Genomic DNA, 27,110 nt, shown 5'->3' on the forward strand with positions numbered 1-27,110 from the left:
AGAAATGTGTGCATAAACATCAGCATTATATGGCAATTGCATAGGCTTTTAGAATTCCAGCCAGCGAAGATGGCGGCTGTTTAATTTTGTGTATGTGTGTTGTCATATTATTTTTTGTCAAATTAGTCACCGGTATTTGATAAAATATATAAATCAGATGTTAAAGATTGGATAAATTTGACAAAGATTCTGAAAAAGCAAAATAAGTACTAGCAGGTACCATAATTTAATTACTAAAATGACATTCAACTCAGGTAATAAACTGCATGTGTACAATGACAACCATTAGAATTTAACAAGGAAAACACAAAAAGAAACACCAGAGAAAGATTTTCCATCACACATTTATATGGACAATCTCGAGCTAAGGAAATTCTGTTTTTTTGGCACAGATCTTGAGGTGTTCCCAAGAGGACGCTGTTAGACCTTTGAAGATGTTATGCAGAAAATTCCTGTTCTAAATTATGAGGTAATGCATTGTAAAATATCCCTGTATAGCTTGTGGGGGTCACTCAGATGATCTGGATTCTCCAGGTGCTTTTAATTCTCTCAGTTCTCCAACCTTGAAGGTACAGGTGCCTTAACGCAACCACAGATATGCATGTGACGTCCTGTTACATCATGAACAATCCTACCCTTTCAACCAAATGAATCAGCCTTCCAAGCGAAAAGCCATTTGAATGGTTTTCCAACAAACTAAAACAAACTAAATTAATTAACTTACAGGACCAACAGTGTGAGATCATGGCATCCAGGATCTTAGTGAATTGGCATAGGAAGTACTGCTGAGGCACTTCAATGATTGATAACATCTTTCTGTTTATTATAACCCCCCCCCCCCCCCAACCCACCACCCCATTACTTGGCCATTCTCACACCACAGTACACAAGCTTCCCATTCCGCCTGCAACTGTTTGTTATGCATCTGTCCGTTCAGTGGTTGAGGCAGCGCTACTCGTACATGGTCTCAGAGAAAGACCCGCGACTCCTCTGGGTCTGTTCCAGCCGGTTGAGGATGAACTGGCTTGTGTCTATGAAACGCTCTACACAGTTCACAAAGCACGCCTCTGTCCTGGAGTCCAGCTTTGGGCCTGGTTTGTCCATGCATTTTTCCTGTGCAGAGAAAAGTAATGGATTTATGTGAATAACAGTGCCACCACAGCATGTGGAACATGCATTGCATTAAGTATAACACATTTTTTATTATTTGGCACAGTACCCAGATATATTTTTTTTTACTTCAATTAGGTATAAGAAGAGTTGTGTTCGAAAGATGCTGGCCGTTCATTGCTAACCCTGAAATACTGTCAACTACTGTAGTGCTATACAACGTTTGCCAGCACGCTAAATAAACGATTCCAAATAAAACATGGAATACGCGATTAGCAGAAAGTATTAGTCTACAGCAATTTTCTATTCATTGCACAAGTGGGCCATACTATTATAAAACATATCTAGCAACAATCCTTTTGTGCTCCTTTGCCGACTTACCCAACACACTTCTGTCATCTGGTGGACAAGCTGTTGAAATCGCTGTTTCTGTGACTCCACTTCAATAAACTGCTGAAGCTGAGGATCTGCCGTCGCACCTTGGCCATTCATTCTCGTGACTGGCCTCACACAGAGTCCTTTTATTTAAACGTTAAGTAGTGCTAAAGGAAGGTATCTGGTATCTCTCCGGACAACGTAATTCCTGACCTTCACGTGTCTCAGTACGCAGCCTGCCCTGCGACGTGCACGGGAAACGGAAAGTACGTGCACCAATCAGGAAGAAATGTGCATTCGCGCCTCAGAACTGTTTCGCGCAGTAGGGGTAGTGCAGGAGCTGCTAGTGCTAGCATGGAAATGCGAAGTGATAACGTCAGGAATGAATGTGGTACGTGTGAAACCTTTCCCCATCCTTGTACACCTTTTTGTTCTGTGCAAGTTCGGAGAAGCAAGTGTGCATGGGGATATATTATATTTTTCCACATGAAGGTCACAATCTTTCTGTGTCTTTGTCTGTTTAAATAGTCTATCTACTTGTCATCCTCAGTATTTACCAATTGCTTTGCATGCAATGCAGGTGTGATACTTGCAATAACTGGTTGTTGATTAATCTGTCATGAATCTGTCATTCTTAATTTATTTGGCTACAAACTTAATTGTTGCCTCGAGCTGGCATTACACTTTTTACATTATTGCATTACATTATTGGCATTTGGCAGACGCTCTTACCCAGAGCGACGTACAGTTGATGAGACTAAGCAGGAGACAATCCTCCCCTGGAGCAATGCAGGGTTAAGGGCCTTGCTCAAGGGCCCAACGGCTGTGCGGATCTCCTGTGGCTACACTGGGATTCGAACTACCAACCTTGCCTCTCCCAGTCATTTACCTTAACCACTACGCTACAGGCCGCCCTATACTTATACTTATAAACATATAATCTCACTGAATGTGGGAATTCCCCAGAGACACAATGCGGTCAACCAAAATGTGTATGTGCATCCGCGTTCTCACCCGTGCTTTCTCACTCAGTCACTCTCTCTCACACACACACGCACACACACACACACACACACACTCCTGTTCCTGTTTCTGTTCCACCAAACAGGTACAGTCAGGTCCATAAATATTGGGACATCGACACAATTCTCCTCTTTTTGGCTCTATACACCACCACAATGAATTTGAAATGAAATGAACAAGATATGCTTTAACTGCAGATTTTCAGCTTTAATTTGAGGGTATTTACATCTAAATCAGGTGAACGGTGTAGGAATTACAATAGTTTCTATATGTGCCTCCCACTTTTTAAGGGACCAAAAGTAATGGGACAATTGGCTGCTCAGCTGTTCCATGGCCAGGTGTGTGTTATTCCCTCATTATCTCATTAACAAGGAGCAGATAAAAGGTCTAGAGTTCATTTCAAGTGTGCTATTTGCATTTGGAATCTGTTGCTGTCAACTCTCAATATGAGATCCAAAGAGCTGTCACTATCAGTGAAGCAAGCCATCATTAGGCTGAAAAATCAAAACAAACCCATCAGAGAGATAGCAAAAACATTAGGTGTGGCCAAATCAACTGTTTGGAACATTCTTAAAAAGAAAGAACGCACTGGTGAGCTCAGCAACACCAAAAGACCCGGAAGACCACGGAAAACAACTGTGGTGGATGACAGAAGAATTCTTTCCCTGGAAAGAAAAACCCCTTCACAACAGTTGGCCAGATCAAGAACACTCTCCAGGAGGTAGGTGTATGTGTGTCAAAGTCAACAATCAAGAGAAGACTTCACCAGAGTGAATACAGAGGGTTCACCACAAGATGTAAACCATTGGTGAGCCTCAAAAACAGGAAGACCAGATTAGAGTTTGCCAAACAACATCTAAAAAAGTCTTTACAGTTCTGGAACAATGTCCTATGGACAGATGAGACAAAGATCAACTTGTACCAGAATGATGGGAAGAGAAGAGTATGGAGAAGGAAAGGAACTGCTCATGATCCAAAACATACCACCTCATCAGTGAAGCATGGTGGTGGTAGTGTCATGGCGTGGGCATGTATGGCTGCCAATGGAACTGGTTCCCTTGTATTTATTGATGATGTGACTGCTGACAAAAGCAGCAGGATGAATTCTGAAGTGTTTTGGGCAATATTATCTGCTCATATTCAGCCAAATGCTTCAGAACTCATTGGACGGCGCTTCACAGTGCAGATGGACAATGACCCGAAGCATACTGCGAAAGCAACCAAAGAGTTTTTTAAGGCAAAGAAGTGGAATGTTATGCAATGGCCAAGTTAATCACCTGACCTGAATCTGATTGAACATGCATTTCACTTGCTGAAGACAAAACTGAAGGGAAAATTCCTCAAGAACAAGCAGGAACTGAAGACAGTTGCAGTAGAGGCCTGGCGGAGCATCACCAGGGATGAAACCCAGCGTCTGGTGATGTCTATGCGTTCCAGACTTCAGGCTGTAATTGACTGCAAAGGATTTGCAACCAAGTATTAAAAAGTGAAAGTTATTGATTGTTAGTTTGTCCCATTACTTTTGGTCCCTTAAAAAGTGGGAGGCACATATACAAACTGTTGTAATTCCTACACCGTTCACCTGATTTGGGTGTAAATACCCTCAAATTAAAGCTGAAAGTCTGCAGTTAAAGCACATCCTGTTCGTTTCATTTAAAATCCATTGCGGTGGTGTATAGACCCACAAAGATGAGAATTGTGTCGATGTCCCAATATTTATGGACCTGACTGTACATGTCCACACTACCCTAGCATTGTCAATGCCATTAAATTGTCCATAACAAAAAGGCATTCCTATACCATAGACTGTGTCAGTGATAGACAGTCTCTGTCTCCGTGGCAACAGTAGGATGAACACAGGAAGCTCTATCAGGGTGCTCAGGCTGCTCTTGGCTCTCCAGCTTAGCCTTGAGGAAAGCCCCTGTGGGTCATGACCCCCTGGCCTGTCTAGCTGGCCAGTCTCACCCACCTCAGTATTCCCTCACTCCCATGTGGCACTGGCAGGGGACAGTACTGAATTGTACTCAATTTTTTCTCCAGATGGTGCGGTTACCTGTTCTGGGTGTGTCAAATAATTGGCCACCAGTACTCACAGTGCTTTTCAGTGATGAAGGGGAAACTTATCTCAGATGCATGGCAGCCATTTTGTACCAGACACTGAGCTCACATCAGCAAAGGTGGAGAGGGAGAGAATAGTTTTTAGCCAATTAGGGGATGATTATGTGGCAGGTTGAGAGTCCAGGTTGGGAATTTAGAAAGGGCACCTTGGAACACCCTACTCTTTGCGATAAGTGTCATGGGATCTTTAATGATGCAAGTGAGTCAGGACCTTGGGTGCTATATATTTCAGTGTGTTATACTTCATCCCATTCCGGCTCATGAATAGCCAACAAGAGAGCAAAACAAGCAAGCAGGCCAAGTCAGGGCCCGGCAGTGACTCAGCTGACCACTGGGAGGAAGGAAGCAATATCTTTATTAACCTGCTCAGCAACAATTTTCTATTCTTTCTATACTAAATCTACTGGACTTGAAAATTCTACTGATCTATGAGAGCGACTGAAATTCACAGACTGACCCACTCCACACAGTATTTGCCTATTTGAGCAGCAGGGATGTCCTGTGAGTCCTGAAAGCAGAATCTGGTGACTGAAACGAACCGGACTGAAACAACACTTATTTAAGTTTTGTGTCTGTAAAGAAAGAAACCTTCATTTTTGATATTATGTTTATTTTTAAGCTCCCTCTCCCCTGAGTTTTGACACAATCCACAAGCTTCTTCACAGTGAAAAGCACTTAAGGCAAATAAAGTGTTGACATTTATATTAGTCTATCTCAGTTAAACACGAATATTTACAATTATACATAATAGCATATGAATAATTTATTTGAAGTGAATCGATCTCATTAAAATATATTCCTAAGCCGACAGTCAAAAAGGCTATAAGTAAAGAAGAAATGCTAATGTCATTTCTGGATGTAGATGTATTGGCCAATTGAAAGCAGTTCAAAACATTAAGCGATGAGTTCTTCAGTTACTGTTTGATGATCAAAGATTGCCTGTAATCACACTGCTTGAAAAATATTTGTCAACCATAATCACAGTTTATGCTTCTGACAATGTATAACATAATAATAATAATAATAATAATAATAATAATAATAATAATAATATGCATTAAATGAAATTATTTTCACTGCCAGTGCATCTGCCACTTAAGAGCACAGTGGCACAAGAAAGAATGTCCATCATTCATGGTCTCATACAAGCCATTTTATACACAAACCTGTATACACATAGTAGAAGTTCTTTCAAGATTGTCGACAGCTGTGAGGAATATTTCACCCTTCAGCTGGATGCTCTCAAACTACAAATTTGGCTGATGTTGGCTATAGCAAACTAGCAGGCACACGTAAGAGAGTTCAGCTACTTTCCATCTGAGGGTATTAAATGGAGGAAGTCCTATGGCAAGTGGATGGTTATGAGGTCCATGTTTCAGATCCACACTTATTGAAGCTCGTACAGCAGATCTTGAATCGTAACCGCAAGATCCTGGAATGTGGGCCTCTCTTCAGGCTTCTAAAAGTCATGAGAAGAAATTAAGTTATCCTGTTGAACAAAACTCAACAAAAAAAAGGCTTAAGTTCCTTATTCCTATGCTGTCTTCCACCCTTCTTATGACTAAACACCATTTTCAATTTGCCCTTTGTGCAGACAACCCCAGTACTCACGTCATGCCAACAGTCCAGCATGATGCTGTAAATCGCCTCCTTGGCCAGCTGGGGGCGATAGAGGCGCAGGCCAGAGGAAACTTTATTCACAATATCCGTGTTATTTAGACGCTCATAAGGCATTCGGCCTAGGGTGTAGACCTCCCACATTAGAACCCCTAGATGAAGAGTAAAAATAACAATGTTTATCATCGTATTGAAATATTAACTTCTGACTGAATGAGTTTCGAGGAAAGAACTGCAAGGTGCCTGAGACTAACCAAACGCCCAGATGTCAGACTTGCTGCTGAACCTGCAGTAAAGGAGGACTTCAGGGGGAGACCACCGTACAGGGAACTTTGAGCCCGCGGAGCTGGTGTACTCATCATCCAGGACATACCTAGGACACACAGGAAGAGGAATGATGTCACAAATTAAAAGAAAGCTGACCTATCATTACATTACATTAATGGCATTTGGCAGACGCTCTTATCCAGAGCGATGTACAGTTGATTAGACTAAGCAGGAGACAATCCTCCCCTGGAGCAATGCAGGGTTAAGGGCTTTGCTCAAGGGCCCAACGGCTGTGCTGATCTTATTGTGGCTACACCGGGGATCGAACCAACAACCATGCGAGTCCCAGTCATGTACCACTATGCTACAGGCCGCCCTGTATCATCACAACAAGCTCCCAGATGGTGCTCCAGAATCAACATGGCAACGCAGGCTTCACTGCGGTAAGGGCTTTGGTGTCTGCTGGCTTTTATTATTGTATTTTTGACCGGTCTCACCAGAACCCAAGAGAGATTTACCTGGATAATCCAAAGTCAGTGACTTTAACTGATCCATTGCCATCCACCAAGCAGTTCCTGGCAGCCTGAGCAACAACAACAAAGAAAACTCAACAGCAAAAACAGGATGGATATGTCAGGTCCTTTTTAATATTCAGGCCACTGCATCTTGAATACACTTCTTTCTTTGGTTCCTTGCACTAATAATAATAATAATAATAATAATAAATTTTATTTGTATTGCACTGTATATTTTTTTTAAAAATCTCAAAGTGCTACAGATTAAAAAGCAGAAGTGCTAAAAAAGAAATGCAAAACATGAGAAAAATTTTAAATCTAGCAGAAGGCTCTAGAAAAAAGGTAGGTTTTTAGACCTCGTTTAAAAGTATCCACAGTCTGTGGTGCACTGTCATAATGTACACTAGGATGTAAGGATTTGTTTGGCGGTTCCTACCAAATCCCTGTGTAGGTACTGCTGGGACTCTAAGTAAGCCATGCCCTCGCTCACATCCTTGCACATCTCCAGGAGCAGGATGGGCGGCGGGTTTGCCACTTCTTCACGGAGGTAGTTGAGCAGGCAGCCGTTGGAGAGGAACTCTGTGACGATGTAAATGGGCCTTTGTTTGGTGCAGACGCCGTACAACTGGACCAGGTTCTCGTGACGGAGCTTCCTGGTTTGACCCAAGAAGAAGACGGGAGGACTATTGTTAGTTTTTGTGCCAGTCAATGTCGATGCATTGAAACCGTGGTCTTCAAACCTTATGGACATTACATTGTTGGCATTTGGCAGATGCTCTTATCCAGAGTGACATACAGTTGATTAGATTAAGCAGGAGACAATCCTCCCCTGGAGCAATGCAGGGTTAAGGGCCTTGCTCAAGGGCCCAACGGCTGTGCGGATCTTATTGTGGCTACACCGGGATTAGCACCACCGACCTTGCGGGTCCCAGTTATGTACCTTAACCACTACGCTACAGGCCGCCTTGTATGGACAATACGGGATTTCTGATTCAACCAGGATGTGGGACCACACTGAAGACATTTCAGTATGAGTTCCAGAGGATCTGCTGCACACTTACATCATGACTTTGGCCTCTTCAATGAAGTCGTCCTCCGACATGGAGCCCTCTTTGATCATCTTTATGGCCACGTCGTGCTGCCCCTGCCACTTTCCGTACTTAACCACTCCAAACTGCCCGTTGCCCAACTCTCTGATGAAGGTCAAGTGACGTGGGTCAATCTCCCAGACCCCTGGGCGCAAAGAAACAGGGCAGAAACACACACACAGCGCTCAACTTTACAGCCGCTTAATCAGGCTACCCTAAGGGCCGCGCATACCGGGTTTTTTGGGAGAAGTTTGGGGAATTAAAATGTGATAAAAAGTGGGGCAGGAGGAGGCACATACTCACCATATCCAAGGCCAGCAGTGGAAGGGGCATTCCTGTCCTGGTTTGAGACGGTGTACTTCAGCCTAGAAACCATGCCTAAGAACACAAAAGAATAGAACCGAATATATATTTTTAATCAGGAAAAGTATCCTACCACCAGCAACAGACAAAAAAAATATGAAAAACCTGTTCTTTTTACAGAAATGAAAACTAAAACTAAGGTAATTGTAATGCGTTATCTATTTTCTGCAGCATCTGTAAACACATGGACCAAGATGCTACTCTGTGAGGTTTTTTGTACTTGAAGGTTGGTGGTTGTTGGACGTTCACAGACTGCGCACACTAATCTGACTTTGTTCATGACTTCTTTTTTGTACCTGCTAATCTTATGTGGAGTTACAAATAACCGGGTGAGCAGTGGTTACATGACAGTACCTGCAGCATTGTGCTGATGGTAAGTGATGAGTTCGGGGATGCTGGAAAAGTTGTGCTTCTCGGCCAGATAGAACTGGCCCTGTGGGGTGAGGCAGATGTTATAGTGCCGGCAGCTACCCGCCGCATCCCTGGTGGGGAAAAAAACGAGAAGCTGGGTCTATTAGCTTATATAACTGTTTTGGTGCCAGGAAGGGAGATGGGAGCTGCCCCCTGGTGGACAGTGTCGGGCGTACACCCAGGCATGGTGGCAGCTGAAGCCCCCAGGCTTCATGAGAGGACCTGTTCCTTGAACTGCGGTGTGTGGGAGTTTTTCCTGTTGTAGATGGTCTACTTTGTTTGGACTGACTGTTGCCATTTTTGGTTCTTGCCCCCTCATTTTTGTTCTGGCTAATAAACGGAAATCAACTAATGGGCAAATTACATGGTTGCATTGTTTCTGCCTGTTCACCCTGCATCACACTGTTAAATGGGTTAAGTGACACTGCCTCTATCACAGGGACCAAAATGAATCCTGGTTTTGCATCCTCTGTAGACTGCCTCTTCTGCTTTCATTATGTGCTGTTTTAGGTTCTGTTTGGCTCCTGACAGATTTTATATTCACACAAATCAGAACTGACCCTCCACCCTTGGTGAACAAGGAGACGGTGTATTTTCCAGCTTTGCTTGACTCTCGCACCAAAAATCCTCCATCTTTGTTCTAGAAAAAGAGAAAGAAATTCAATTCTGATGTTTACAGTGACTGGACAGGTCTGATAAACTGTTTATTAAAAAAAAATTTAATACATCATTTATTTTGTATTTAGTCTGGATCTGTCCTTGTCTGACATATAGACAAATCCAAGCATGGTATTTATGTGGTAATTTATGAACACAGCAAACATTCATTTCAAAAGAATAAAGCAAGACAAAAAAAAAAGCAAGAATAAAGCAATTTATTTGAAAGGCAGTTAAGGACAAAGGTTGATAGATTTAATATTTTTGCTACAATAGCTACAAGATAATGTTGGCTAAACACTCACGCAACAGACGGATGTGTTCACCTTATCACAGTATTCAAATCTGCTGACTTTAATAAAACAAGAAAATAATTTACATGCTCCGTCCCTCACTGATTCATATCTCACCATGCTTCAAATTTACTCTTTAAAACTGCCACCGGTGGGACAGATAACAATAAGAAAAAAACAAACAAACCCAAAATGGATTATGCAAACCCAAGTCTGGTTTGCATGATATATATGTGGGGCTTCTGTATTCCAATACATATGTATTCATTTTACATAACCTACTCCATGGCATGACAGGTTGGAATTTATGCAAGCTTTTTGGCCAGAGGTTCCCAAACTGTCAAAGCCAAGGACCCAGTTAATCAGTGAATGCATTCACTGATTAACCAGGTCCTTATTTAACATAACTAGTGTTGGGGTGGCCTGTAGCATAGTGGTTAAGGTAAATGACTGGGACACGCAAGGTCAGTGGTTCTAATCCTGGTGTAGCCACAATAAGATCCGCGCAGCCGTTGGGCCCCTGAGCAAGGCCCTTAACCCTGCATTGCACCAGGGGAGGATTGTCTCCTGCTTAGTCTAATCAACTGTACGTTGCTCTGGATAAGAGGGTCTGCCAAATGCCGATAATGTAAATCAACATAACTAGTGTAGCATTTAGCTATTTCCATTTTAAGGTTTTTCCTCCACATACAGTACACACTTCAGGACCCAGCCCGCAGTGTGGCAACCCCTGCTTTAGTCCGCTATTTCTGTGTTCTGTGTATTTCAGATGCCATATGATGCAAGTCGGCATTTTCTTATCCAGAAAGGTCAAAGGTCACCACTCACCTCTGTTCTCAGCAGGTTCTCGGCCTGGCTGCGGCTCATGTTTTTGCAGTACCAACTACAAGAGGGCAAAGAGAAACATACATGTGCAGTATGCTATGATAAGGACAGCCAGTGTTTGGGCACATGGATACAGGAAGTAACTACAAGATGGCTGATTCTTCATTAACCTCCGTCCATACGCGCATCCATTTCGCAGCTCGTATTTGCTTACAGATAAGCACATGCTCCAACAGTGCTGGAGTTTGGATCAGTGATTTGAATGATTTTATCATACAGTGCCAGAGCTGTATCTGACTCCTTTTACTCCAAATCCAAATGGACCAGATATTGAGACATACTCTGTTTGGTCACATTTTAAGAGGGACATCATGCAAGTTTAGGTTTTTCATTCATTTAAGACGAGATGAATTGAAATTAAATGCAGGATCATGCTCAATCCATTCACTCAATTTCCTGGTTTATATCGGTCTAGTAGGTGGTAAAGGTTGTCACTCACTCAAATGTTTCAAGACCATTTCCAGCCATAACGACATAATTACTAGGAATGTAGCCTTCCATGCTGCAGAAATAGAAAGATAAAACAAAAATGTGTCAGCACAAACATACGAACAAAGACTACTGCTCTGCTTTAATACTGACCTACAACACTCAGCTGTGATCCCGACTGTACCTCTATTAAACATTAACCTTATATGGAAGCAAACAATGAGATGTGAAAGTGGGATTTTCCCAAAGTTATACGGAAGCAGTTTCTGAGGGATAGGTAAATAACAGACACAACAGGACCTCAGTCTGTCTGCCGCCCACGACTGTCTGCAAGCCTACAAGAAATTTACCAAAGGTATGCAAATGGTACCGGAAGGAATTCTGTGGCAGTATGTTGGCCAAATACAGTATGAAGGGAACACTGTCTGCTCATACTCAAAGTTAGTTTTTTATGTTGTTTTGGGAAACCCAATAATGGTTGGCGCTACAATAACCACTGACAATCACTTGACTTGTTTGAGCCAGTCTAAAGATTTTGCTTTCCACTGCAGACCAGAAGGATTTGTTCAAATCAGCGAGTATCTTCCAAGTAACTCCCATATTTTTGGCCTCAGAAGGCCTTACTTTCCAAACTTGCACAAAAGATTCAACAATAGAGTCTAAGAGGCGTACTGTTCATGGCTGTTAATGATCTATGCAGCGACATCATTCCACAGTGACACTCGTTGAACTCTTTCCCACCGCTTTCCTTGACCCCTGGCACTCCAGCTATGCAGTCTGAAGACCGTGTGCACATTCTGACGCTTGGAGCGCCCTCGATTCACCCTCCCTCACCCATTTCTGTCGCTGGCTCTCCACCAGTTGGTGTCCACCATCTCAAGGATAGTGTACTCCTCGCCCTTGTGAAGCGCCAGATCCTGGTCGGTCACAGGCGTGTAGTCATATTCTGCAATGGCTGTCATTCCTGGGGCTGCTTCTGCCTGTCGGGGTGGGGGCTGTGGTGGTCTCGAAGCCTCCTGATTGGAGAAAGAGGGCAAGATCCAGTAGTCGAATAACTGATCAATGGAATCTTCATTAATTTATTGCATTTAATGAATTATAATAAGCTGATAAAAACAGACCTCTTCTGGTGTAGGAGGTAGCGGTTTCCTGGATTTTCTTCTTGATCCTTTATTGGAAAAGGCTTTGAAGTAGTGAACACTTTGTATTAGTCATCACCAGGATGGACTTAAACCTCCTCAAACTTTGTCGATTAGGTCTACAATTGTTTTTGGTTCTTGTGAATGTAGTTTAGCATATTCTGTCCTGAAATACTAAAGGCATCGTCAAGTGAAGTGGCTTGAATCAAGCATGTATCAGCATGGGTATCAGACAGTGATTATGGTAGATAAGCTCTCGTCCTTCATGCTTTGCTTTTCCACCTTCAAATCAGCAAACAATTCCGAGTCAAACAACCAAGTGAGCTAAATGTGTACGCAATCGCTTTATCCGATCATTTCAATTCTGTGTAACTGACGGCAAAGTCAGCACAAATTAAATGGAAAAATTAGGGAAACAAAATGGCTGTCGTTATGGGGGCTCTTCCGGGACTCACCCCCATTCTGCACCTCCAGCACTCGACATCCCAGGGCCTGCTTGACCTCCTGCTGGCAGCAAAGCCAGGTCCCATCCACCCAGAAGCACGGGTGGTACTTCTGTATCAGGTCCTTGTTGAACCGCACCACTTCAGCCACACATTAACAGAAACCGGTCAAGCAATCAATCAAACAACCAATCCATACATTTCTACTCTGGCAGTATAGTACAGTACAGTATGCACACTACTAATACACATTAGCCTACACACAACATACACAAGTCTGCAATACAATACTATACAAAATACAATACAAAAATATAATGTAAAGTATTAAACATTAGAATGGATGAGTATATTAAAATGGAAATACACTGCATATAGGCTACTGTATGCAGACAATACATGGTACAGTCACTTAATGTGCAAAGTGAGTACAGATATTGCCTCACATATAAAGACTGGACTATACTGTGATGCTTTTAATTGGAATGAAAAGTACTTAATTATTCATGTACTGAACGAAAATGGACTAAGGCATCTACAGGAACATAACATGGTCTGCTGGGCCGAGGGGAATCATTTTGGCCTCACGTGTGATTCTGATTCCTGCACTAGGGCAGGCTGCTGGTTAAATGGTAGGTGTGTCTCGTGGCTTACAATTGTGTATTAAACAAAGGCACTGACCATGCTTCAGTTTATGTAGCCACTGTTTGCGAACCTCTTCTGTCTTTGCAAAGACGTAAAGCGGACCTTCATCGTAGATTATCTTGAGAGAGAGAGAGAGAGAGAGAGAGAGAGAGAGAGATTTCTGAGCATCCCTGTTCATGTTAAGGGTGTGTTTTAATGTCTGAGTTTCCAAACTCAAAAGCTGCTTCTAAAAGCGGATCGCACAGCTAACCAGGAAGGAAGCACTGCATCTTTCATTGTAGATATTCATTCCTGTTGCCATTTCTGACATTCTCATGGAAACAGTGATCCAAACTAGTGTCATGAAAGTTATATTTGAAAATGTTAATAAAAACATTTACTTAATAAAAGCGGGGAATAAACTGCCTTCACAATTAACAACAATCCTGTGTCTTTAAATATGCAGAAAAACCCCAATTCTTTAACAGGAAGTTTCAAATTAAAGAAGCATTTCCTTTCCACTGTCACGCAACACCAAGTCCAGACAGAGAACCACCTCTGAAAATCATAGCTGATCATCCTTGTCAAAGACTGGCAACAAGATGTTCATTTGCACAAGGTTAAATTCAGTATTCTACATTTTTCAGTTTTGAGCCATTAGAGGAGAGATGCCAATGATGTTATCAGGGAAAACCCCGAGATGGCAGTTTCACAGTTCAGACAGACGGTTCCGATCACTTTCGGACTGAGGCACAGAGCAAAATTTTAAGTTAGTTAAGGTCTTCCACCGAACTGCTCCTCTCTGTTCCTCAGTCTCAGCTGAAGCAAAAGGGTGATGGGGCTTTTGCTGTGGCCGCACCGAGACTGTGGAACAAACTGCCTCTCTCTATCAGGTCTGCGCCATCCATAAACACCTTCAAATCCCAGCTCAGGTCTCACATCTTTTCCCTTGCTTTTAATTCCACGTGATAACTGTCTTTGTTGTTGTTTTTTGTTGTATCTTTATGTATTATTATTGCAGTACTGTGGATTTTGTTTTTCACTGGATTTCTTTTTTTTTTTTTTTACATATATAGTAATTAGAACAGCACTTTGATTCATGGTAGTCATTTTAAATAAATAAAAGTCCTTTATAAATAAATATGACTTGACTTGACTTCCAAAGTACAAAGGAGTCCAACTGGTCTGGGACCATGTGTATTCTGTAAGAGTTGATTGAACATTATTGTGTTTCTTGTTGAATATTACTGTGGTTTCTGTGAAAAGGAAAAAGTATGAGGGGTAAAAACAGTAAAATCTTCAGTGGTGTGAAAGGTTTAGTTACAGAAAGGTTGATAAGAAAGGTTTAGTTACAAATAATCAGGTAGTTAGCTTACCTATCATCAGGAGTAATATGAAATCTTCCATTTAAATTCTATTAAGTTTAAATAGCTCAGGAACCGGAATTGTGATTTAAAACAATGTGCAATGTAAATAAAATGGAACTGAACTAAATTAAATAGCCTTGGCCGCATAGACAACCATTCAGCAAAAGTGCTTATCTCACTCCACTCTATACAGGAATAAATGTTGGTCTTGAATTTCAAGCAGTTTGCATTCACTTCTGCCTTTTTTGCACCTCATACTGGGTTGGTTAATGTGACTGCAGGCAAGTTTCGGCACACCAGCCTGTGGTCAGCATTAATATACACAGGCCATAATCTTTCGTGACCTTCCTGAAACTTAACCGCAAGACTAGCTGGCTACTGCATCGTCACTTCTGCAGCTCTGCCAATAGAGAAAGTGTTTCAGAGTTCCTTTCCCATCTAAAACTCACACACAGGCCACAGGATGGTGTTGCCTTCAACAAATCCAAGTCAAATATGGAAATTAAAATGTATGCCATTGGTCACTTGATATACACAAGCTCCTTGCCCAGTAACTTGATATATGTATTTGCTATGATAAAAAATAAATAGCTGAGAGGAAGTCCTCACTGAAACTGAAGGAATATATCTTAATTTTTTCCTTATTATTTCCTCATTCTTTTCACTGACACCTAAATGCAATGTCTGTGTAACCACATGTATTGTACATCAAAGGATCAGCTACACAATTGGAAAATGTTTCAGTCAAACACTGACAGAAATGGATAGGTGTCCTTCCTTTTTTTTGTAGAAATTGGAACTAATTCCTAATTGCTGAGCGGAGGAAGAGATACCTGATCACGCAGAGAACAGAAAGTAAATGTCTGAGAGAACAGCCATAATAAAGAGCCCTGTGACCTCCACAGAGGCACCTCCTCCCTTGTGGTTTTGCCTTCACCTCTTGAAGTGAAGGCCAGCGCTATGCTGGACTAAGTTAACAACCCTTCTTGAGGAAGTCCAGAATAAGTTACAAAAAAAAGGCCTGAGAAAATAGGCAGACATATACAAACAACGCGCTAAAGCCAAATGGGTGACATGAAGAACATGGTATAAAGCGAGAGAGGACTGCGTAGCTAGTGCAAGGGCTCAGGGGCGGCCTGAAGCGTAGTGGGTAAAGTACATGACTGGGACCCGCAAGGTCGGTGGTTCGATCCCTGGTGTAGCCATAATAAGATCAGCACAGCCATTGGGCCCTTGAGCAAGGCTCCAGGGGAGGATTGTCTCCTGCTTAGTCTAATCAACTGTAAGTCGCTTTCGATACAAGCGTCAGCCAAATGACATGTAATGCAATGTGGTTGTTCAGCATATATTAGCGCCCTGTTGCCGCTCACCTGGAACGGGTACTGCCTCTCCGCAGGGGCATTTACTTCTGGAAGCACGTTCGCCACACACTTGATCTTCTCAACGTCTACTGTCCCCTTTAAACCTTTCTTTTTCTGTACAGATGATTAGAAAAAACAGTTAGCTGCAGAGGAGTCAACTCATTCATTTGCAGCATGTGCCCCCATAATAAATGCAGGTGATAAATCTCACAGGATGTGGTACCAAGTGGCAGAAAAGGTATTTAACCAGGGATAGAGATATCTACTATTATTTAGTAAGACTTGTCACAGACTTGTCACTTGTCACATAAATACGTATAGGGCCAGTTTCACAGACAAAGATTAAGCTTAGTCCTAGACTAAACTGAGTTTTGTATGGAGAATCTCCATTCACAATTGAATTTAGTCTAGGACTAGGCTTACTGTAACCTGTGTCTGTGAAACTGGCCCTTAAATGTTCCAGCAGTATTTTGGTCTGTGACAGATTAAATAAATACAAGCAAAAAGCTCTTAAATGAATACATACCCCTTTCTCTGGATCATAGTCATAGTAGGATATTTTGTTTTGTGTCAGAATGAATAACCTCTCCTTGTAGTTCAGTGGAGACGTTTTCTTCTTCTGCTGGGAGCGTTTCACAAAAATGTCTTCCAGTATGCTTTCTGACATTGTCAAATCAGCTTTCACGGTAACTGGAGACAAAACAATTGTTCTTACATCACTGTTAGGGAAACATGCGGTAAAATGTCTGAAAGTAAGTCCTTATATGACAGTTTAAAGCCACATGGCTGGACACCTAAAGTTATAATCGTCAAGGAACTCAAATATGGGATACATAAATTACCTACTTTCAAATACAGTTCTGAAATACTGTACATAATCATATTTATTTCAGCACAATTCACTCACATTATAACTGCAGTCAATCCCTTCAGCACTAACCATTAATTGGTAATGGAGACCCCTGAGATTGCATTGTTCATTTTCTCATGTGCTATATCCTTATAATAGTGTAACAAGATAATATAACATAAACACAGCACTTTGAAGTACTAACAGATTTTGATTTGGGTTGGGTTTCACTTTCACAGTATGAAACTGCGCTGTTTATGCAGCCGATTCTGAAATAAAGTTTTATTTGGTTCAAACTGCCTGCTTAGTCCGATGGATGTGCTTGTCACACAGAAATATTCACAACCATCTTTGTGACAGTTTCATGCGTTACAGCCTCATAACCATCTTTCAGTACACTGTAAGCGTGCTTATGTCAGGCAGGCACGTGACAGCCATTTTTTGGACATCCAAGCAGTGCGTTCTTAACACTTGAGCTTCTTTCAACAGTGTAACCACATTAGAGTGTATACTCAGAAACTGTGACAGTTGCAATGACACTAGCAAACAACAGTGTCTGCTTTACAGTCATTTGTGTCAACCCACCTTTCTGATGTAAAAGGCACTCTTTGTTGAACAGTTTTAATTCCTTTTCTCATTCCTCCTAGTCCTTTATTCTACATTGAGCCACCTCGCCCCCCATCCAAACACATTTAATTATGGGATGTCCCTGCTACACTTTCTGTCCTGTTGAAAATTAGTCTGTGGTCACTTGCATTCAGGAAGGAAGTCAAATGTGGTTCTCTGCAGAAAAACCCCTTGGCAAATTTCTTGGCATTCGGCCACAGTTGCAAATATTTAGGCTCACATTTCTACTGTACAAAACAGGCAATTCTTACAGCAAACACTAAATAAATATGTGGTATTGCCCCAGTAACAAATATGACACACGGACACACTGAGTAGGAACAGATACCAGTTGTTAATCATTTAACATCAGAATAATGACTGGGTTGTTTTTTAGTCAAATTAGGTGTGGACTACAGGGTTGGCAGTAGGTAGGAATCCAAGTAGTGGTTCTCTTCTTCTTGCATGATATTTTATAAATACTTTGTGAATGGATGATACTTGGCTACCTGATATAAATGTTTATTTTTTTTCTTTCAAATGATTTATAGGATGTTAAGAGAGACAAGAGACCTGACACATTGCTGTTGAAAATGGCATTGACACTCCTCAAAATCCTACAAACTTCCTGAAAAATGTCCTCCTGCAAACTCAAAGAAATGAGCTGGCTGCCGATAATGCTCTTTGCAAAAACAAAAATAAGTGTTTTAGCAGAAAATATACTTGAAACATAGCCTATACTACAAGACAGATGCCTGTAAAGTATATTGCGCATGACGAGCAACAAAAGACCTCAATTGTGTGTACAGCACAAGAAACAGGGAAACAAACAAAACCAAATGTATATGATACCCAAGTCTTACTTTGAGCCATCTACAACTTTCGTGGCCTCAGATCTGCAGTTCTTAATTACGTTTCAAATTAAGCTTACCTCATGGCTTATAGCTGCACTGCTTACAACCGGACAATTCTCTGATATGCTGCAGCGAGAGGCACAAAGCTGCTTATTTTAAACTTCTTTTTTCGAACCATTTCCTGTTGTCATCTGCAGTAGATTATCACTCTTCACACTGCCGATGTGCCTTGTCACACCAGACTCTGATGTGTAACTTCCCTTAATTTTTGCATGGTTGTATGAAGGCAGCATAAAGGCAGCTCATTTTATCTCTGGAGGCAAAATGTTTTAATCAATCCAAATGTACACCCCAGTATCCTGGAGACCCGTGGGGTACGCTGGTTTTTGTTTTCACGTTAAACTCAGCCACCGATTCAAATCAGAGAAACAAGGTGAGGTGAGTTAACAGTGTAATCAATTGCTTACCTTGATCAATTAAGTGCTGAGTGACAATGAATGCCAGCACACCCATCAGCTCTCCAAGTCCAGGGTTACTGATACCTGCCCTAGGGGGACATGCTGTATGTGAGGGCACTTGTAGCAAAGGGGCAGGTACTTGGGCACCCAACCCTACTTCTCCATAGCCGATGGCATAGGCCTATAAAGTCGTGTTGCCATTCCCGTCGGACATATCTATGATTAATTTGCATTTTATAGATTTTGGGGATCAACAAATCCAATGGTCTATGGGAGAAATCCTTAATAATAATAATAATAATAATAATAATAACGGCATTTGGACATTACATTACATTATTGGCATTTGGCAGACGCTCTTATCCAGAGCGACGTACAGTTGATTAGACTAAGCAGGAGACAATCCTCCCCTGGAGCAATGCAGGGTTAAGGGCCTTGCTCAAGGGCCCAACGGCTGTGCGGATCTTATTGTGGCTAGACCGGGATTAGAACCACTGACCTTGCGTGTCCCAGTCATTTACCTTAACCACTACGCTACAGGCCGACATTTGTTTGTATATGAAAATAATAATGCTTTTCATCCAATTTTTACAGTCTAAATAAAATCTTTGTAAATTTATAAAACAAATAGCTAAATCCTAGGTTATTCGGAGTTGCTGTTTTAAATTTGTCTGCTGGCTAACGGTAGCATTGACGAGCCCGGGAACCCCTCTCACGAACCGCGCTAGCTGTAACGCATAAAAGATGTCACGTGATCTTGGCTGTGGCGTTAGCATTTGACTAACAAAATAGTTATTTCTGTTGGAAAGCAGGCATCGGAATGAAGTGGACCCAGTGCCCTTGAAATTAGTCCGGATAAAAACGTTCAAATATTAACCGGCATCTTAAATCACAGACTGTGACAGAAACGGTTATGTGAAAAGACCATCCATTTTTACGATAGAGAAATTGTGCTTTGATCCGGAAATCTATATATGATAAGACTTTGCCGCCAATAAAATTGTGAAATGGCATCTGATATAACTGTTAATGGTTTTGTGAAGTACAGTAACATTACATCGAGATAGGAGCTGATCTAATAGTCGTAAGCGCCCTAAGGTTAATGTTTTGGTAGATTGCTAGCTAATGTTACTAGCTACTATGTCACATAGTATGTGACGTTCTGAAATGGTTGTTTGTAAACGGACTCTCAATTAGCTACAATCTTATCCTTTTTTGGCTATCACCAGCACAAAGAGAATCTGGCTATGTTGGCTAAATTGAGTGATGTTTATGTAATATGTGGCCAAAGACAATTTTGGCGTTTAAAAACGTTGTTGTGAAATTGCGAACAGGCAGTTCCTTCAGCAGAGTAAAACATTTAAGGTGGACCGGGAATTACGAATAAGAAGTTGCCAATAAGAAACCAATTTAAGCCGTGTTTAAAACCTCGAATTTAACCAAGATACAAAATAATAAAAACTAGCCTCTCAAAGAACACATCAACATATATAGCTAACCATAGCAACATGCTGAAGCAGTAACCACCTTAATGGCTTGAAATAGTTAGAGCCAGCAAAAAAAGTTTTATTTTTGGGGTGAATTGGCCAAAAATATTATCCATCCATCCATTATCTGAACCCGCTTATCCTGAACAGGGTCGCAGGGGGGCTGGAACCTATCCCAGCATACATTGGGCAAAAGGCAGGTCGCCAGGTCGCCAGTCCATTGCAGGACACACACACCATTCACTCACACACTCATACCTACGGACTCTCCAATCAGCCTAACCTGCATGTCTTTGGACTGTGGGAGGAAACCGGAGTACCCAGAGGAAACCCACGCAGACACGGGGAAAACATGCAAACTCTGCACAGAGAGGCCCCGGCCGACAGGGATTCGTACCCAGGACCTCCCTGCTGTGAGGCAGCAGTGCTACCCACTGCACCATCTGTGCCACCAGGCAAAAATATTATTATAGATCTAATTAGAATAAACCTAACTTAGTCTGATCCTGGCCATTTATCTTATACTACTCACTGGGACATCATTACCCTTAAGCAATTGGGAGTACAATAGAATTTTGAGACTATACTGTAGGTGGGGACTGTTTGACGTAGGTCTATTGCTTGATGTGTTTTGTTGTATTTTGCTATTTGTGTTTTTAGTATTCTTGTATTTTTCTATATGAGCACACTGAAACAAATTCCAAATGACTGTATCGTGGGTGTGGCGATAAGGTGAGATAATTTAATTACTTTGCTCTTTTGTCAAATTTATTTTTGTGCTACAGCAACATGTTACGTTGCTGTAGGCAGGCCACAGGTGCCCCACTGACCAGAGTAGCTGTAGCTGTACTGTGTAACTATGAAACAGGGTTTACAAACAGGATTGGTCTTGAATACGAGAAGGACAGTAGCTGACTGACAGTGGGAATTTATCTGGACACAAAGGAAACCATGATAATACACATCTACTGTAAATACCTGAATATTTATTTCCTAAAATATTATAGCTTAGTGTTATAATGAGCCTAATCACTCATTTCAAAAAGCTGAAATAATTTGAAATATGCTAAATTATTACTAAAGAACGATTCGTTTTACATTTTCTTCACATTTCAAGGCTAAATACAAATCACAAAAAAGTGTTTTCATTTTTCAGTCTTGACATACATGCTCAAATTTTAAAGTGCATGGTGGCACAGAGTGCATTTTATGGAAATAATGTGCATTTATGTATTGTACAGGTTGTACGTGTACCTGTGTATGTCCACATTTTTACATCAGCGATTATTCTGTTAATTTCCATTTTCATAATAAATATTGAGACCATGTACCATCAAAATATACAATTCACATTCTGAGCCACTAAAGAAGCGGACCTAAAATTCCTCAGATCTTTGGCTACTAAAGTAGGTTTCTTCTTTCTGAGAGAAATGTCTTATGTCGCAGATGCATACACAGAGGCATGCATTTACTAATTCAGTTTCAGTTTTTTCTCATTCATGACGTTTGACATTGATATCTTCGTTGATATCTTGCAGCTTTGTAAAATTGAAACCTGGCATTCAGGTTCTGCTCAAGGATAGATGACGCAAGCACATCATACTGTACTGGGCCGACAGGGTTCCTTTGTGAAAAATATGCCTTGTCATCCTCACTTGAACAGTGAAGGTTGTTGAATATCATGTACATTATTTTATAGCACTGGATTATTGTTATTTTTGCTTTATTAAAATAATGAATGTGTGAAATTATTACACCCTACTGTTTTGCATACAAAAATAAAAAATACAAATAAAAATAGCTGCACTAGAGACCTTACTTGCTGAGTTAATAAAACCAGAGCTACTGCAATATATAGCAATATATGCAAAACATACAATTTATCAGTTGTTCCTGAACCATTTCTGAGCATGCGTTCAGTGTCTCGCTTTCTCTTTCTTCAAGCTAAATAGAGAATTCACAGTTGTACGGACAACATGCAATGATGTGATGACGTATAATGTCGACCATATGTAGCAGTCACATTAACCATTGGGGTCCCTAGTGTCCGAAAGTCCAAATGACAGCATGATAGGCATTACAGATTAACCCCCCCCCCCCCCCCCCATACACAGAGTTCCTCCCAATTGGGGAGACCCCTAGTGCAATAAGTGGAGAATGCAATCCCATGTATCACTTACTTCACCTGCACCGCGTAGATCCTTTCCAAAGCTGGGCTACCACAGACTGCAGCTTTAGAGGCTGAGGAACATCAGAATGACCACTCTCATTGCCCTCGTCAGTGTGACAGAGGACCACAAAACCCCACCCTTATTAAGGAACTTGCTGGTTCCAGTTCCTCTTCTGCTTCCTGCTAATTTTCATATCTGTTCTCTGGCGTGAAGGCAGATGCTGTGGTTTTAGTTTTTACGAACAGGTGTGCTTTAGCCTAATTTTATTTTTCATAAAAGTATTAATTCTTAGTGTGGAAATTTAAAACAACTGTCAACTTTTAATGAAACAACAGGTTGAGGAAAAACTATTTCCCCTAGTGAAACAAAGGATATTGATCATTCATATTCATCATTCATTCATACATAACAGAGAAACCATGTTTGTATAACGCATTTTCTAGTTCTGTTACTATAGCCAAGGTATAGTTGTTTTGATGCATTCAGCACATAATTTAGACAATTTATTTGAGAAAAATATATATGCCAACCACAAGGGGGTGACCCTTTACAAACCACACTCTCGGCCAGGGCTTTGAGAGTGTTTCCGGGTCAGACGTTCCTTTTCCTGCTGCTCAGGGTCTGTAGCTATGGTAAGAAATATGGGACGCTTGCTTGTTTTTACAATCAACAACAATCTTATGGCAGCACATTGCTGTAAGAGGTGTTAAATCATCCCCTGTATTATATTATATGGTAGATAATACACCGGTCACTATATTGTGATTTATGCTTGTTATAAAACTTAAACGTTACATGTGTCTTAAGGCACTCGGTGTTGGCTGCTTATCCTACTATGGTAGATGGTTAGCCCAACACGTTATATTAACACTACGTTACCGTTAACGTTAACTACAGCACAAGATAATGTGTTTTTACCGTAACTGATGGTGTCATTTTCTTGTAACCGAATGTAGCTTGCTAAAGGTTCACAATGTCCGCTAACGTTAGCCTAAGTATGAACTGCTTAGCCTCAGCTAGGCTAGCGTTCATCTGCGAATTAGTTATCGCTCGGATTTATTTAGCCGTGGGCAGTGTAATGTTAATGCATTCTCATGTTATGCAAGGAAACTGGAAGTTAATGGCAGTTGACGAAAATGAGATGAGCCAATTCCCTGAAACTTTAGCTTGCAGATTGTCAAGCTTCTGAGTTGTGCCTCGGTAGTGTGCTATACAACAAGATGACTAGCTGCTAGCTTGCAAGCAGGAGCGATTATATTTTTACTAAACGTTTGCCTACGTACACGATCTTGGTAGACTGGTAGCAAACGCGCACATTAAGTTGTTTTGATGCGATAATAGTAACTTGTGAAATTAGTGCACCCTCTACGAATCCCATTCCCTAACCCCTTCATTTTGTATGTGACTATGGTTTAGGTGAACGTGCCGAAGACCCGCAGGACTTACTGCAAAAAGTGCAAGAGGCACCAACCACACAAAGTTACACAGTACAAAAAGGGCAAAGACTCTCTGTACGCCCAGGGTGAGTCCACAATAACTATATGTGCCAATTTGAAGTTATTCAGTCAACTGTCACTAACTCAGAGCCATTACATTACATTACATTACATTATTGGCATTTGGCAGACGCTCTTATCCAGAGCGACATACAGTTGATTAGACTAAGCAGGAGACAATCCTCCCCTGGAGCAATGCAGGGTTAAGGGCCTTGCTCAAGGGCCCAACGGCTGTGCAGATCTTACTGTGGCTACACCGGGATTAGAACCACCAACCATGTGTGTCCCAGTCATTTACCTTAACCACTACGCTACAGAGCCAGGTAATTATACCCATGGATCAAGGGAGAATCTTACTTTGTGACCTTCAATCAATCTTACAGGAAAGAGGCGATATGACAGAAAGCAGAGTGGCTATGGTGGTCAGACAAAGCCAATTTTCAGAAAGAAGGTATGAAAAGTTCACAAATCCTCTCCCTGTGTATGCTGGGTAGTAAGGGTGCCAGATATGTGTTTTTATGATTATGTCTGAGAATAATGACAAAAGTTGGAATGAGAATAATACATTTCTTATTGCATGTACTGTTGTAGTATCTGGATTTAGGAAAAGCAGCTTTGCAAAGCAAGACACAAACTTTTCAAACCAAATTTTTTAGTTTTGACATTTTCCCTTTCTTGGAACTTTTGGGAAGCGATTTGATTTTCATTATGTGCCAGCTGTCCTGCCAACTCTCCCAACAGATGTATCGTACACGTGCTCTAGACAAATTATATCCAGTTAATTATCATTGTCAGCGCATGTTTGACGTGTAGGCCAAACTACTTCAAACTGAGGATTTAAAATTGGGAATTTTTCTCTTCAGTCTTAGAGGCTGAGAGACTGCTGAACTTAAAAACCTGAGGTGTATATGTATTTATGTACCTGAGATTTATGTATCCCTGTATACACATAAACAATAAAGACTTGTATACAAGAACATTATGCCTGTATATGATCTGATTGGGTCATTATGGGGTTTTTTATGTGCAGTTGTGCACCTTTTTGAACTTGAATTTTCCAGTTTTTTTTCTGGTACAATTTATGAAAGATGTTCATACACATGCTATGTGCAATAAAAAAGTGTATCATAAAAAAGTATGCCATTTTATTTAAAGGCTAAGACCACAAAGAAGATTGTGTTGAGGCTGGAGTGTGTCGAGCCCAACTGCAGGTCCAAAAGGATGTTGGCCATCAAGAGATGCAAGCACTTTGAACTGGGCGGAGACAAGAAGAGAAAGGTAAGACCTGCATGGTGTTACCTCCTGCGGCCTGCTCTCTGTGTTAACATGGACAGTGGAGAGAATACAACAGTGAGGGAGAGGGATCGAGGAGCAAATAATCTGTAAATAACAACTAATGTAGAAGATCAACAGGATTCTCAAAAGGTGTCCAAAGGCCTTTGGCTCCTCTCAGAGGCAGTTTACATGGGTTCAGAAGTTTATATTCAGCGACAGCATGCGATTATGCAAAAACATACGAGAGCTCATTTTACAAACAGCTTGGAGAAATAGCAGTTTGATCCTAAAATATGCATACTTCAATCAAGATTTTTAAAACTTGAATCGGAATGGAACACAAACCGACAGCTTTGAGGTTGATATGAAAAGAAGAAAAAGACCTGTGGACCTTTAAAGGCTTGTGTTTGTGTGTTATAGTCTGAAGCTTTTGATTGAGTGTGATCAGTGTTGCCTACTCGGGCTGTATCAGGACCTAGCTGAGGCCAGGGCGGCTGTGGTTGGCGGTTGTTGGGGATAGGGGCGATTTCAGTCAGCTGAATGGCGGCATGAACGCGTCTCCGTTTTAAACCAGGCCCCTCTTAGTGCGCCCGAAATAACCACAGAAGCTACACCTTCACCTCCTTTTCAGACACGGTGTGGTAAAGTCTGACTGGCAGACTGAATCAGATGTTTGACTCCACGTGTTTTGGAGGTGGTAGGATTTGCAAGCTTGTCTGAGCTCTCCTGAACTGACAGAGAGTCAGTTGCGCTGATGTGCTTGAACACCCACAAATTGGACATTTGTCATTGGGAGGAAATAATAGTACTGTAAATAAGACTTCGCATGACATGCTCACCCATTCACATAATGGGACATAAGAGCAGCATAATGCAACATTTTGTGCTTCTGCTCTTGCTGTCAGCACAGCATCTTAAATGCACATGACATAATGTCCCTGTGCCTGCCCTGTCATTAAGTTAGCAGATGCTTTTATGGTATGTGGCTTAAGATTGTGTATGATCCTCATCGGGAACATCATACCTTACAAAGATCCTAGAAAACCACAATAAAGTACCGGGAAATTGCACCTTCCGTGTTTCCCATGGTTCTGTTTTTCAGCCATTTTCATGGCAGAACTGGTAATGCAGCACATGTATGTGAAATGAGTGGCATTGTTAGTGTTTAATAATGCTGCTTTAGTTTGTGTCCTGCTGATCTCCAGCTCAGAACATTGCCTGTTTGGGTGTTTCACTGCCCCAGTTCAGATCTTTTTTTTTAATCCCCACGGTTCCGCAATTTTGGTTCGGCTTGGATAACATTTACTTCAACTCTCACTTGTCACTTTGCACTCATCTGTGTAACCCCCACTTTGAGCTGTGTACCCCCCACTTTGAGCTGTTAACGATCAACTTTGTTGGGTACATCCTGCCTCTACTGGTGTTTTTGCATGTTTATATTTCTAATATTTTAATTGAACAGAACATTTAACAAACATTTGAACACAGGTAACTCAGCACATTTGATTTATATCTAGTATTCAGTCAGACAGGTCATGATTGTGGTTATTGACAGTGAATTTCTTGGTCTTCATGTGCAAATTGATATATTGTTTGATTTTATTCTGATTGCATTCATGTTTTTTCCTTTCAGGGCCAGGTGATCCAGTTCTAGGCTTCTGGACTTTTCCATTAATGCCAATAAATGAATTTAAATATATATGGATCTGCTTGTCATTAATACAGTGTGGTCATAATCTCACAGACCGGATGTTTGGAGACACCAGTAAAAATGCACAAATCGATGGTAAAAATCTTTATTTAAATTCCATAAAAAAAAGCTCATAAA

At 41.3% G+C, this 27,110-nt stretch overlaps 3 protein-coding genes across 6 annotated transcripts; 1 reads left to right on the forward strand and 2 right to left on the reverse strand.

The window, feature by feature from the left end:
- Window positions 1–854: 854 nt before the first annotated feature.
- Window positions 855–1,757, reverse strand: timm8a (translocase of inner mitochondrial membrane 8 homolog A (yeast)). The gene is made up of 2 exons (XM_061234509.1): window positions 1,492–1,757; window positions 855–1,113 (listed from the first exon to the last, which is right to left on the reverse strand). Exons 1-2 carry the CDS (start codon window positions 1,600–1,602, stop codon window positions 952–954), a joined length of 273 nt encoding a protein of 90 aa, XP_061090493.1. The 5' UTR covers window positions 1,603–1,757; the 3' UTR covers window positions 855–951.
- Window positions 1,758–5,219: 3,462 nt separating this feature from the next.
- btk (Bruton agammaglobulinemia tyrosine kinase) lies at window positions 5,220–22,643 on the reverse strand. 4 transcript variants are annotated; one of them, XM_061234504.1, is made up of 19 exons: window positions 22,521–22,608; window positions 18,863–18,942; window positions 16,612–16,775; window positions 16,095–16,199; window positions 13,415–13,496; window positions 12,746–12,874; window positions 12,273–12,334; window positions 11,986–12,167; window positions 11,162–11,224; window positions 10,666–10,720; window positions 9,448–9,527; window positions 8,831–8,958; window positions 8,417–8,491; window positions 8,087–8,258; window positions 7,462–7,678; window positions 7,029–7,093; window positions 6,498–6,616; window positions 6,238–6,395; window positions 5,220–6,085 (listed from the first exon to the last, which is right to left on the reverse strand). In XM_061234504.1, exons 2-19 carry the CDS (start codon window positions 18,906–18,908, stop codon window positions 6,014–6,016), a joined length of 1,974 nt encoding a protein of 657 aa, XP_061090488.1. In that variant the 5' UTR covers window positions 18,909–18,942; window positions 22,521–22,608; the 3' UTR covers window positions 5,220–6,013. The 4 variants fall into 4 exon arrangements, with proteins under 4 accessions (XP_061090488.1, XP_061090489.1, XP_061090492.1 ...); XM_061234505.1 differs by lacking the exon at window positions 18,863–18,942 and having other exon boundaries at window positions 22,521–22,643; XM_061234508.1 differs by lacking the exon at window positions 18,863–18,942 and having other exon boundaries at window positions 22,526–22,608.
- Window positions 22,644–23,073: 430 nt separating this feature from the next.
- On the forward strand, window positions 23,074–26,981 carry LOC133124113 (large ribosomal subunit protein eL42). Its single transcript, XM_061235015.1, has 5 exons — window positions 23,074–23,143; window positions 23,928–24,033; window positions 24,391–24,458; window positions 25,163–25,285; window positions 26,916–26,981. The coding sequence occupies exons 1-5, from the start codon at window positions 23,141–23,143 to the stop codon at window positions 26,934–26,936; spliced, it is 321 nt and encodes a 106-aa protein (XP_061090999.1). The 5' UTR covers window positions 23,074–23,140; the 3' UTR covers window positions 26,937–26,981.
- The last annotated feature ends 129 nt before the right edge of the window (window positions 26,982–27,110 follow it).

The sequence above is a fragment of the Conger conger genome, chromosome 3, assembly GCF_963514075.1.
Source record: "Conger conger chromosome 3, fConCon1.1, whole genome shotgun sequence".
Lineage (NCBI taxonomy): Eukaryota > Metazoa > Chordata > Actinopteri > Anguilliformes > Congridae > Conger > Conger conger.